Source organism: Vombatus ursinus, unplaced genomic scaffold (genome assembly GCF_900497805.2).
Source record: "Vombatus ursinus unplaced genomic scaffold, bare-nosed wombat genome assembly UNPS02007612.1, whole genome shotgun sequence".
Classification (NCBI taxonomy): Eukaryota; Metazoa; Chordata; class Mammalia; order Diprotodontia; family Vombatidae; genus Vombatus; species Vombatus ursinus.
The window spans coordinates 8349734-8364500 of NW_020947390.1; the positions used below are offsets into that span (position 1 = coordinate 8349734).

A 14767-nucleotide genomic window follows, 5' to 3' on the forward strand; every position below is an offset into this window, starting at 1 on the left:
ACATCTATATCATGTATATGAAACCAAATCATTCTGCTCAAACCTGACCATACAGATGACGACCAGGTGTTTTTATGGAATGTTAACATACATGCCTGTATGTGTTTCTTCTCTTTTAGAAAGCAGAGATTGCTATCGCCCCACTAACAATCACTTTGGTCCGAGAAGAGGTTATTGACTTTTCAAAGCCCTTCATGAGTTTGGGCATATCCATTATGATTAAAAAGCCTCAGAAATCTAAACCAGGAGTCTTTTCCTTCTTGGATCCTTTGGCCTATGAGATCTGGATGTGCATAGTTTTTGCCTACATTGGTGTCAGCGTGGTCCTATTCCTAGTTAGTAGATTTAGTCCATATGAGTGGCACACGGAAGAGCCAGAGGATGGAAAAGAAGGACCAAGTGATCAGCCTCCCAATGAGTTTGGCATTTTTAACAGCCTCTGGTTTTCCCTGGGTGCCTTTATGCAACAAGGATGTGACATTTCACCAAGGTTAGTTTTAAAATTCTGAATATTTCCTTTATCTAGTATCTATTCCCCAACAATTTCAAGGTTTTTGAGGTTCAACAATCCACCTAGATCCAGTACTAAGGACAGGCAAGGTAAGTATCTATTTAGAACTTAGATGCAGGGAGGGAAGAGGAACCAAGAGCATTTTTTTACACTAGTGTTTATAAATATGTATTTTCAAATGCCAGAAATTTGCTATATCTATGGCAGATAGGTATTTTTCTTGTGATAAGTTGTATGATTACAGTAATCTACTACATAGGTGGTACAATGTTTAAACCTTGCCTAGGGTGCATTAATATCTTGTCCTAGCTCTAGGTTTATATGCTTTTTTTCTAAGATAAAACATTTTTGAAAATAACAAAAACTTCCAATTCATAAATTATATGGAGCATAATCCTAACTAATTTCTTTCTTATTTGCATAAAATATGAATAAATCATAAAGATTAATTTTCCCTCTAGATCAATAACTTATGCCAACCCTCGCCACTGTCAAAACCATTTAGTATTAATGTTTAGTTCAGTGATTTGACAGATGGAAAATAAAATCTAAATTGTAATTACATGAACTCATTTTCAGTTCCCTTCTCATGATTTGAATAAACATTTTAATAAGCTGATGGGTAGCAACTGTTAAGTTTGATTCTCATGCCAATGTAACTTAAGGGAGATGTCTGTGATGAAGTTCCATAGAATCTGGATCACTGTAAGATGCATATACTCTAAGACGTTATGTATTAAGTTCTACAATCAAGACAAATACTATTTTGAGACCAATCTACTCCAACATTATGTTGAAGTGATTACTAGTATTCTAGGCTTTATGCACATGTTTTCAGGATTACCTTGGGATATATATGTATGTGTGTGTGTATATATATATATATATATATATATATACACACATAGATATGTGTGTGTGTGTGTGTGTGTAACTGCACTGTTAATTTTGCTAAAAAAAAAATAGGTCAACCTCCAATAGCCAACAGAAGTAATCAAATTGTAATCCACTTCCCCCATAAAGTATATAGATTAAAATGGCTGTGGTGGAAGGAGGGGGGATGATTCTGTATATAATAACTTTAAGCTATTAAATGTAAAACAGCACTAAGATTTTGTGGACACCTCACATATTCAAAAGGCAGCTTGTTAGAGTACATATATTCTTGAAATTGGAGAAATACGTGGATTCAAATACTATCTCAAATTTAATTAGCTATATAATCAACTGTAGGGAAGCCATGTAACTTTCCTGAGCCTCAAGCGGCTCTCTAAGACTTAACAACTAAGTCTGTTTAAGTAAAGTTCCCACAGCAATGAAATAATGAACCATTTCCATACTGTAACATGCACATAAACACACATACATCTATCTTGAGCTCAATATATAACTTCTTGCACATATAGCAGTGAGGACCTCCTGAAATTACTTTCTGTTGTCTAAATAAACAATCAGAAGCAAGATAGATAATTATTGTATGCACCTGTGTTAAGAGACCATAACCAAGATTACAACTAAGACTTAGAAAAATGTTTAAAGGGTGAGGAAAGAGCTATGTAAAATTATTATGGTATAATAGTTAGGGTACCTGACCTGAAATTAGGAAGACATAAATTTATATCCTCTCTCAGGCATTTACTAGTTGGGTGACCCAGGGCAAATCACTTAACTTCTCTCAGTATCAGTTTCCTCATCTATAAAATACAGATAATAATAGTACCTACCTCCCGAGATTGTTGTGAAGATCAAATAAAAAATAATTTGTTATACTAGCTTTAATGCTAGCCATGGAAATTATAGAATTAACATAGGGATTCCTCAATCCAACAAAAGCAAAAAGTTTCAAGACCAATTTAGACAGTATAAGGTGCTAATGAGATCATCAGCACATGCTGACTTTTCTCATTTAGATCATTTTTCCACCCTCTTAACCTAATACCAAGCAACGGAAGTAGTGAGTAGTGAGAAGATATATAAGACAATGTAAAAATGTACTATAGTTATTCCAGAAAGGATATGTAGTCTGGGGTGCTATATCCAAGGGCTAAGATTATTTTGGAATGAACATAATCATTCACCTGTTATAACCACAGTGCCAGCTCTACTAACTACCCCCAACATATGCCACTCCATCTCAATGAAGCTATGACAAGAAAGGAGAATGCAATCCATCTGTTCACCAGTGCTATTAGGATCTCACTAGCACTTTTCTATGCATTAATCCAGCACAAAGTTAGTTTTTATCCATTTCTATTTACTGAGCAATAAAGAGGAGATTTTCACATTTTCAGTATCAATTATATTATAAATATAGCAGAAGGATCACCAAATAGTGCATAAATCATTAAAAGAAATCCTGCCAAAATATATAAAATTAGGTAAATTGATTAATTCTTTAACAAGTACATTAAAAAATAGTATTTTTCTCTTTCCCAACCTTAGAGACAGGAAAATGTTCATTACCTTATTCATGTTTAGATCCCTCTCAGGTCGAATTGTTGGAGGTGTTTGGTGGTTCTTTACTCTCATCATCATCTCATCTTACACGGCAAACCTTGCTGCATTCTTGACAGTTGAGCGAATGGTCTCCCCAATAGAAAGTGCAGAAGACCTTGCCAAACAAACTGAAATTGCATATGGAACATTGGACTCTGGGTCAACGAAAGAATTCTTCAGAGTAAGTCAACAGAAGTACCACAAAATGCTCTCCACTTTGAAACAAATGTTAATTTATAAGTAATCATGGTGCAATCTGTAGTACTTGGTTACTACCTATGACTACTTCATGGAGTTTAAACCCTCCCTAATCTTTAAAACAATTACTGATCTTTACTTGAGAAAAGTACATTGCCCCCAAGGGACTGGAAAAGCAAGAGCTGATTGGAAAAACTCTCCATTAGTTATTGATCTAATGCTTCGATAATAATAGCAGCAAGCATTGACAATGCTATGGTAATAGTGAAGATGACTATATTGCTCATACTTAGTGTGGCTTTGTGATAAGGGATAAGAATTAGAATGAGAAGAGAGAAATGCCAGCATTAGGCAGCTTTTGAAATCTAATTGTAGCTCCTTGCCTTTTCAAACCAAAACTTTAACTGCGAACTTTATTGCCCATATGGATTATATTGTTCTATGATAATAGTTTAAATCCATAGTTCACTTCTTTTCAGAAAATGAAGGCAGAAAATGTTTAAATTCTAGAAGCATTTATCAGAATGTGTTTAATCTTCACTTTGCATTTTCTTAACAGCATTAGAAGTGGAAGTTAGCTGAATCGATATATTATGTTGTTCTTCATGTGACTTATGATTTATGTCCCAGTCAGGCATGTATTTTTAGGGGTCCCTTCCATGGTAGAGTTTGATTTCCTGAACCCTCTTGCACCCTAACTCTCCTTAAAACCAGTGATATAAAGACTTTAAAAGAACTTTCTAGGATTTGTGATACATTTTGTATCTATATTTTCAAGTATATTTAACCAGCTGTGACTGAAGACATTTTGCATTACTTGCTTAAGAAACATGGAAGGTTGCATGAATATTTGAATATATCTTGTTTCATGACTTCTCACATAAAAGAACAGTAATCCTTACAGTCCAAAATTACATGCTAAATAAATTTAAGTGGAATTTTAAATTTTTACTTTTATGTATGTTATCTTTTACCTTTTAAATTTAAATTTTACTTTCCATTTTAAAGTATAGGACATTAAATATAGCCAAAATGGTTAAGCTATCTTAACTTTCAAAGAAAAACATACATATGTTTGGGATGCATTCTAGAAAATATTTGTTTTTCAAAAGATATTAATATCTCTTTAATGATATCATCCAAATCAATAGTTAATTTGGTAAGAAATAATTGGTCAAACCAGATATCCAACTTTCTATACACAAAAGAACAATTGACTGAATCATACATTTTTCATTATTCTGCTTCACTGTATTACCTAAAACCTTTCTATCATAAGATTTTTTTTAAATTTTCCCCCATACCATAAATTTGATCATTAGGTATTACATTAAATAGTTATTAAATTCTGCTTTTGAAGTTAGGCATAGCAACCTAAATTTTTGACTTAACTAATACTCTTCATGGTAACAATGCTTTATTAGCATTAGGTACAAGTTTATCACAGTTTCAGCTCTGTGGAAGGCATGAATTTTGTCAAATCACAGATTTTTCTTCAAGAGCATAGGGAAGTGAAATACAGTCATCTTTCTCGGAAATGGTTCTGAAGATGCATGAAAGCAAAGTACAAGTACTGGTTTGGCCAGTGGGATTGGGGGATGGGGGGTGGTGATCTTTTTATTTGTCAGTAAGCTACTTGTTAGCCTTTTTTGCGTTCTCAATGAAATGATAAAGAAAATACATTTCAAATTTGATTAACAAAGAAAAAAATCCAAGAAAATGTTACCGAAAACTTTGGAATGATCAGACAAAATGGGAATTTTTATTTTATTTTATCTTGTTCCTATCTGGAAGAAGTAAAAGTAAATCATTTCACAGTTCACAGGAGCTATTACTAAAAATAAATAAGTGAATTAATGGACACACACACACACACATATGTATGTATGTACATATATATATATATATATATACATATATATATGTATACACATAATGGATAAAGCCATTGCCTGAATTTGCAGAACATACACAATTTTTTTTCTCTGAACAGATTTTAGTTGGAAAGCTTCTTAGTGAACATAGATATGTATAAAAATTTCAGGCTCTGAAACATCTAAGCTACATCTCATCAGAAAATAAAAAGCATGGATTTTACATAATGGTGCTCTCTCTCTCTCTGTCTCTCTGTCTCTCTCTCTCACTCTCTCACTCACTCACTCTTACCCTACAGAGTGGCACTGCTTTCAATGAGCCATTTGTCAACTTGATTGAGGAGACTGAAGTGTATTTTTCTATTCATCACAAATATTTTCTCATAAGAACATAGTAATATTGCATTTATTTACTCTACTATTCTGCCCCTGGCAATGACCTACACCCAACACTTTAGCAATTCTGCACTCCTTATCAATATTAGGTGAGGGTGATAAATTGCTTCTGAATCTGCCAATGAGTTTTTGCCACTAACATGAGACTTGTATGTATTATATTATTTTTATCCTTGTTAGTAGAACTATAGAGGCACTTGGCAATGGTTTATACTTGTCAGGAAAAAAAATGATACTTTTTACAGTTACAGTGCTTATACATCATTATTCTTACAGTGCTTGAATAAATTGAACTTCTAGACGCAGTTGACTTATCATAGTTTAGATTTGAAGAAGTTATCAGTGAAATGACAAAGAGGTAGATTAGTATATAGGCACTGCTCAGAATGTTATTTTGAGATTCTTATGTGTAGGCAGCGTTAGTAGAACTTATGTCCTTCTATACAGCCTCCTGGAAGAAGAAAACACATTTCAAGATATTCACATTTCAAGATATTCATGAGATGATTAATCAATCAGTAAACATTTATTAAGTGACTACTACATTTCAGACACCACTGAAGCCAGTGGAATTAAGAATTTTGTATGTAATCGGAATCATAGATTTATAGGTAGAAGGGATCTTCAAGGTCTGCTAGTGTGCTAGTCATTTTTCTACAGGATCCATTCCTGAATCTCTAAACTTTCTCTTTCAAGCCATGGAAAGCTCCTCACCCTGGAAATTCACTCTACCTCTGGACTTCTCCCACTGGAAGAACTCTCTGCCCTTGAGGCCCCTTCTTCTGATTATCTGATTCTTCCCAGATACACTATTTGAAAGAAAATGCCCAGGCCAGCTATGTCCTCATTTGTCTCCAGGCTCCATCCTATTTTGCATTATTTGCTTAAGAAATATCTTACCCCTCCACCTCCTTTTCAGCTCCTTTTTTGTTGTCTTTCTCCATTAGAAAGTATGCTCCTTGAAGGCAAAAACAATTTTTCTTCTTGTATTTGTATCCTCAGTGCTGAGCCCAGTGCCTGACACATAGTAAATACTTGTTGACTTGGCTTCTAATCCAGCTCCTTCCGATTTATTTGTTATTTTCTAGTAAGAACATGACTTACCAGTGACACACTTCTCACAATCATAAAAGAGATAGTAAAGTGGTTAAAACTTCAATATATCCCTTTAAAATAACAAGATACATAGTACCAGAATATAAAGAAAATTTTCCACACCTTGGCCTTTTAATTTGATAGAGATGGTAAATAAAATCTAGGCTTGACTCTACTCAAATTTGTTTAATTGCTTTCTGATTCTAAGAAATATTGACTCACATCTGTCACTGTGTATGAATGTCACCAGCAGAAAAATCTTTTTTCATACTTTGAAATTTTGATAGATATACCATCTCATTGATGTGGATACTTTCTGCAGCAAGGCCAATCATGATCCTTCCTTACCTATCTATTTTGTGTGACTCTTGCTCTAGTTTTATAAATCCTTGACAGTAGTCCACCCAACATAAGAGGACTCTTGACTTTGCATCCATACCAATAAAGCTTTAAGACTATGCCTAGGTTATCCCTGGATATTTCCACCTTCTTTTCTGGTCATACAATGCTCCAACAGTGTCAATTACCCTCCTTCTTTTGCATAATTCTTTCTTAGTGATGTGGTACAGCCTGATCACATCCATAATGCTACTTTTTGGTACCTTTTGGGTGACTTTCTAATTCTTCAGAGACTGGAGGATTACGTGACTCATAATGATACAGCATCAGGAGTAGGCTATTGGTTTGGGGGTGGGGGAGGTTTGTTTTTATCTCTTTAAGATCACCTTTTGTTTTAAGGAGAAACTTAGGTCATTAAATACCTTCTGAATAGTTGGAGAATTTAAGGGTCAAGTGCAAGCAGTTGGCTTGTATTGCCAGGAATCTTGCATCCACAGTAATATAAACCTATTTGGAGTTTTGTTTTGTTCTGTTTTGTTTTTTAATCAATCAGAAGGCAACTATTAAGTACTTACTCTGTGCTAGACACTTTTCTAGGTTCAAGAGTTCTGGAATATACAAGAATGTAGATTTTCAGGGTAGCTAGGTGGCTCAGTAGATAGAGCATTGGCCCTGGAATCAGGAAGACTTGAGTTCAAATTTGGCCTCAGACACATAACACTCACTAGCTATGTGACTCTGGACAAGTCACTAACCCCAATTGCCTCACCAAAAAAAAAAAAAAAAAAAGAATATAGATTTTCCCTGACACCTTTTAAGGAAATTAAGATTTTATTATCAGATACAGCTTTATTACTTACAACTCTTCTTTAATAGAAATAAAAAATATAAATATCAGATAGTTATTTTTAATTGCTCAAAACAGAGACATAGCTATTTAATCCAATCACTGATATTTGCTTGGCCTATCTCCCCTCCTTCAGCATCAGAAACTGGTTGTATACTCACAATAGTGTGATGCTTCAGAGAGACCCTGTAAGCACGGATCTTCAAGGTACAAAAGCCTCAATACTTGAGCAGTTTCTAAGTTTGTTGTGCCTCTGCTGAAATGCCTCATCACTTTTTTCTACCTTCATTCAGCATCATTTTTTAATTTGATGCTTATTATGCTAACCTATCAGATAGCAACCTTCTTGCAGTTATGGATGAAGCCCAGAGAAAACTGCAGTGCTTCCCTTCTGACCTCTGGTTCTCAATCTTACTTCCTTTCAAGTTAGAGTAAAGATGAAGAAAAGCAGTCCATTATCTCCTACTTATCTGGACTGGTAGAAACTAGGTACAACCCTGTTGATCTGAATCTAAGGGGATCCACTTGCTAGTAATAGTACCTTCAACAAAATGTTTATACTTTCCTTTCTTTTCAAGTGGAAATTCAGATTTCATAACCTAGTCTTCACTTGCCATTTTTTTAGCCAATTTTCACTAGCCCATTTCCACAGACTGGGTTCCTTTAGCCATTAAACCTTTCTCTTGTTTTAAAGGAGCTGAATCCCTTCTTGCGTTTCCGTACATAAAATACATTTTAACCAAATGTTACAACATACTCTTCTCTACCTTGAAGTTCAAGAGATCAGGGTATTTTAAAATGTATAAAAGTGGCATACAAGTGAATAGTTTTACCTTTAAAGGAATAGTTTGCCTTTTTTCAATAGTGTAATATATTCTTTGGTTGCCTGTAGTTAAATGTTATTTCTTAATGAGTCATTTCAAAAGTCTATTCAATTTCAATCTTCCTTCATGTCTCAATTCAGCTAAGAGACATACCTCAGCAGACTATTTTAAGTGCTTAGAAAATGACCTAATAATTGACACAGATCTATGATTTAATGTTGTTTTCCCCATTAAAAAGTTCAGTGAGTTCCTTTAAAATGCATAAGTCTATTCAAAATCATTCCCAAACAAATTCCTTTTCCCCTGTAGACTTGATTAGCTCTATGATTCTGTTAAAAAAAAATCTTTTCTGGCCATATTGAGGGCAGATATAAATGAATGGGTTAGAGAGGAATGACGATACAAAAATACAAAATACCTGCAACCTACCGGGCAAAATTATTCAGGGGTGGGTAGTGAGGTTCATTGGCAGCATGGTTCATAGCCTAGGGGTGGAAAGAAGGTGAGGTAGGGATATCAGATATCAGAGATTTATCATTGCAGAATTATCTACACTGATACTATTTATAGAACATCAAAGAAGGCAAAAGTCAGAATCCTTATCATCATAGTGAATCTGTCACCTTCATAAAGCTTCCCCCTCTAACTCCAAATCTAGCTAGTTGCAATTAGGGAAGCAAAATCTCATCTTGTTAACACACTCACTCACTTTCTCTTATCATACTTCATATGCTGGGTATAGATTATACTCTGTTGTCCCAGAAAACAGAAGAGAGCTTATCCCAGCAGGATAAGCTTGTTCACCTTTGTGGAAGCTACATTGTAAAATTAGGAAAATCAGGAACTGGAATGGAAACTTCCTGTTGAACTACTCTCCTCTGAATTATCAGCTTTTCTAAGGGCCCTTTGGGCATACTCTAGTTAGCAATCAATCAGTAGCAATTTAATAAGTCCTACCATGTTCCAAATGCTATACTTGCTGTAGGGAATGTGAAAATAAAAGAGAAACAGGTCCTGTCCTCAAAGAGCTTACGTTCTTTGAAGACTGACTCCTTATACATATATAGGTACATACAAAGCCCATACAACCTGAAAGAGTTCGATTTTCCCAGATGGTTGAACTAAATATCATCCAAGCTCTGTCCTCCTAAACTAAAGAAAGGGAGGGACCCTGGCTAAGGGCAGAGACAAAAGCTCCTCTTTCAACTGAGTGTTTATTTTGGAGAATTTTGTGCTTCTATCCTACCATAAGAACTCTGAGGTGGGCATTGCATCCCTTTCCTTATCTGTGTAGATTATAATATCTACCATTGACTTGTCATATCCCACACTTTCCTTGTGTCTTGAGACATTTTTCAAATACCAACCAAGGAGTAGATATTTACAAGACACGGTGAGTTTTCAAGGAGCCATAGTCATATTAGTTATCTGCACTTGGAGCCCCAAACCTGAACCTCTTTCCATGGACAATTGTATTCTGATTGTTATTATTGCTAGCTTGCACTTATGTGGCATTTTAGAGTTCATAAGAACAAGAAAGGTCATAAAATTCACATTGTAGTTAGAGCCTAATAATCTAAATCCCAATGATTGTGTTATTTAACTTCAAAGACTATTTTGATCCCAAAAGTATACCTCTTTGTCTCAATTATTTACAATGTCTGTAGGTCCTTTAAGAAATCCTTTCTATTTGACCACATCCAATTCAGTAAATATTAAACACTTACCATGTAAAAAGTTCTAGAGAGGCCACCAACAAATGTATCTAACTAATGTTAGGAAAGAAAGTATATTTAGATAGCCTTTGGCCTTATGAGTGAGTTTAAATCTGAATGAAGTTTCTCCACAATTTCAGATGTAAATAGATCCAAAATGTCATAGGTTATTATTGAAAGAGTGCTGTGAAGACAAAAATAAATTTGCTTGTCCCCATGTATTATCAAACAAGATTCAAGGTGTTCTAATATTAGAAAATTTGCATGCAGATGAAATATCAGATGTTTAATTCAGATACCAGGAAATAATTTAGATGATTTAAGTAATTTTAGTGGATGAAATGATATCCCAAATGAGCTTCCCTATGAAAATTCATAAAAGCAAACCTGTGTCTTAGCTGAAGTAAATAAGCTTGGAACTGCTTGTTGTCATAAAATGGGAAATTGATGAAATAAGGATCATTTCTGTATATTGTCTCGAAATTTTGATTTTGTTTTTGCCCCTGTCTAAAACAAAATTTCCATTCATTATTTTTTTCTTGTGAATGGATTTATGGTTTGTGGGCTATCATTAATGTTTCCTATTTTGTGTCTCTATGATTATTCTATGAATTTATCCTTTTGTAGATATTACTAATGTAAATAATTATCATCAAAACTTTGAAACAAAAAAGTTTAGTATCATTTCCACTAGTAAACAACTTTGGTATTAAAAGATATTTTTATAACAGCCATGTTGTGTGATGACTAATATTGATAAACTTAACCCTTCCCAGCAATACAAGGATCTAAGACATCTCCAGAGGCCTCGTGATGGAAAATGCTATCCACATCCAAAGAAAGAACTATGGAAATTGAATTGCTATTTTTTTTCTCTTCTGTTGAGTTTTGTTTCCTCTTTCTGATGGTTCCTCCTATTGGTTTTAATTTTTCCTTACAACATCACTAATGCGAAAATATGTTTAATAGGAATGTAAATGTATAGCCTATATTAGATTGTGTGCCATCTTGGAGAGGGTGGTGGGGAGGAAGGGGGAGAAAAATTTTAAACTCAAAAGCATATGGAAGTGATTATTGATAAATCAAAATAAATTAATACAAAAATAAAAAAGACATTTTTAGAAAGATTAAAGCAAGTAATTTATTATGTATTTGAATATTAATGTGATTTGGTTATAAAAGTATGATGCAAATTGGCCAATAATATTCAGAATCTTCTACATTTAGAATATCATGTTCCTTTTTTAACTAGTAGAGAGTAGTAATTAGTATGACATGGGTACTATGAATATATTGAGCTCTTGTGTCAAATATTATTTTAAATTCATAACAGCATGAATTTAGGCAGTATAGTAGAAAGCACACTGGCCCTAGTGTCAGAGGATATGGGTTCTGTGAACTCAAATAAGTCACTTCTCTTCCTTGGGCCTTTATTTTTTTCATCTCTAAAATGAGAGTATTAAACTAGACGAATTTTAAAGTACCTTTCATTTTAAGGTATCTTAATCTTTGATCCTATGATCCCCTACCCAACTGAGTGAGAGTTGTTGTTCAGTCATTTCAGTCAAATCCTGCTCTTCATGACCCCGCTGGAGTTTTCCTGGCCAAGATACTGGAATGATTTGCCATTTCCTTTTCCAGCTCATTTTACGGATGAGGAAACTGAGGCAAATGGGGTTAAATGACTTGCCCAGGGTCACACAGCTAGTAAGTGTCTGAGGCCAGAATAGAACTCATGAAAATGAGTCTTCCTGACTCAGCACTCTATCCACTGTGCCACCTAGCATGATACCATAACTCAATCATTTCCATTAAACATCCTTTTTAAATAGATTCCTAATTTTAAACTATACAGGAAAGTTCCTAGAATTGGAGAAGAGTGATATTATTTAGCAAATGAGAATTGGAGGAGACAATGAAGGACAATGAGAGAATATATTTTAATCAAAAAATCATTGTTAATATTTTATTCCTTCCAACATTAAATTTTGTTTTGATTTCCTCCAGAGATCAAAAATAGCTGTCTATGAAAAGATGTGGACCTACATGAAATCAGCTGAGCCTTCAGTGTTCACTAGAACTACAGCTGAGGGAGTAGCACGTGTCCGCAAGTCCAAGGGAAAATTTGCATTCCTTCTGGAGTCTACTATGAATGAATACATTGAACAGCGAAAGCCATGTGACACCATGAAAGTTGGAGGAAATCTGGATTCGAAAGGCTATGGAGTAGCAACGCCTAAGGGTTCCTCATTAAGGTGGGTGGAATAGTATAACAATATAACATGTGTTGTTATAGTATTCCACCTTCCCTGATGTCCCTGATAGAATTTTTTTTGTTTTGTGTGTGAACATGGTATGTTATTTTTTTTTCTTTTCCTCCATTTCATATTTTTGGTCAACAAACAGGTAACTGTTTTTAACTTTAGAATGATTAACTTTAGAATTTGATGTAGACTTTTCAAGGCCATATAAAAATCAACCTGGTTTTACACTAGCTGCTTCTAGTTGGCCTAAAACTCAGGTAAAACCTATTTTTATATTTCATTGACATGTGTAGGCACAAAATTTAATACTATCATTTTTATAGCAACAATATTTACCTTTTTTGAAATTGTCAGTTAATGATCTGTAGCTATTAGTTTCTGATTCAGAAGTTGCTTGTTAAAGCACTAAATAACCGACCTCTCTTACATATGAACCAATGTTCCATTTCAGTGTTTTGTTACATTTGTGGCATTTTCTTATTTTAGCTTTGCCTAAAGTTGTTTCAGAGAGTAAGTACATGCATTTATGAGAGTAGGTGAACTCTCAGTAGTTGGAAGGAAAGTAGGCTCTGATTCCGTAGGTCTTACTCCAGTCACATTCCCACAGATTTTGATGGGAGTGTGATATAAGTAAGATCACTAGAATCCAGCCTTATGATTATTCCCAAATACATTCCTAAATATCCCAAATCTCAAAGTATTTAGGTTTTGATCTCAAAGATGTGATCCATAAGCATAACTTTGTTGCATAATAATCCACAATTGAAAGTAAGAATTTCATTCTTAAGCAAAACTATTAAAATCTGTTCTTTCTATCCTTTCCATCTTGGACATTGAAATTCACATCATGGTAAAGGAGGCAGATTTCCTCATCTTCTCTAAGCACTGATGGCTGCTGAGGAGTTGTGGAGATCATCACATTTGCATCAGATTTAAGACAGAAACAGAACTGGAGATAAGGAAGTAATTGCACCACTTGGTCTCCATATGAATGTTGACACTTCATTTGACAGTATTGCATGAATCTAACAGATTCAGAGCAAAAACTGAGAGAATATCAATGTTTTTAATAATAAAAAGAAAATAAATTAATGTTACTAGTCAGACACTGGGGTGGCACCATTGCCTAATCTGAAAGGAAAACACCATTGGGATTATATCATCCTTTTCACTATACAGGATGAAAAAAATTACTATTATCAGAAAGGACTTTATGCTATTATAAACTTTTTCATTCCTATTTTGTTTCCAGAGTTAATTCATTGTCTGTAGGGAATAACCTATATGGAAACTTCCTCCACCAATGCAGATCAGCAGCTTTCCTGTATCTTATACTCTGAGAGAGTTGCCTGGAGTGAGAGGTTAAGTGATTTGCTCATGGTTATACAGCTACAATGTCACAGAGACAGGACTTGGATACAGGTATTCCTTACTCCAGGACTCTCTCTACTACTACTTCTCACTGCTAGGAATAACCTCCTTAATTGAAAACTTTAAAATATTTACATTGTATGAAGAGATATTTCTAGTAGAGCATGGTATGATACACTTAAAAAGAGAGAGAGAGAGAGGAAATAGAACAAAACCACCAGTTGTGAGGGAATAATGAAACATGTGGTCATAGCCTTTGGCAACTCCTTAGCTCTGACTCAATTTATGAGAAAGTACAGTGGAACTAGAAGGGTGCCAGAAAATAATCTATCATAGAATTCAACCCAAATGGAAGGAACCATCAATATTTCAAACATTCAGAAAATTGTATACATTTACTAAGTATGATTATTTTCTCTAAATGAGCACTCCTAACTTGGGGGTGATTTCTTTTGTAGTACATGTACCTAAAGTTGGAGATGGCATTCAATGGGATCTGGTACCAGCTCTCTATCAAAAGGATAGTTATAAGAGAAGAATAGTAAAGAAGAAAGGAAGGAAGAGAGGGTGGGAAGGAGGGAAGAAAGGAAGAAGAGAGGAAGAGATTGAGGGAGGAAGGAAGGAAGGAAGGAAGGAAGGAAGGAAGGAAGGAAGGAAGGAAGGAAGGAAGGAAAGAAGGAAGGAAGGAAGGGAGGGAGGGAGGTAGAAAGTGAGGGAGGAAGGGAGGGAGGGAAGGAAGGAAAGAAAGAAAGGAAGAGGTAAAGATAAAGAATATGTGGATGGTGAGATTTTCCATGTATAGAGTGCTTTACAATTTAAAAAGCACATGCACACATA

The 14767-nt window shown here is 34.6% G+C and overlaps 1 protein-coding gene across 2 annotated transcripts in view; it reads left to right on the top strand.

Moving 5' to 3' along the window:
• The window catches only part of GRIA4 (glutamate ionotropic receptor AMPA type subunit 4), a 467849-nt gene that overhangs the window by 403950 nt on the left and 49132 nt on the right, over positions 1 to 14767 (top strand). For both annotated transcript variants that reach the window (XM_027849547.1, XM_027849546.1), the window contains exons 11-13: positions 120 to 490; positions 2990 to 3188; positions 12303 to 12550. In XM_027849547.1, the coding sequence (XP_027705348.1) occupies positions 120 to 490; positions 2990 to 3188; positions 12303 to 12550 (818 nt within the window). The remainder of the gene's footprint in view (positions 1 to 119; positions 491 to 2989; positions 3189 to 12302; positions 12551 to 14767) is intronic.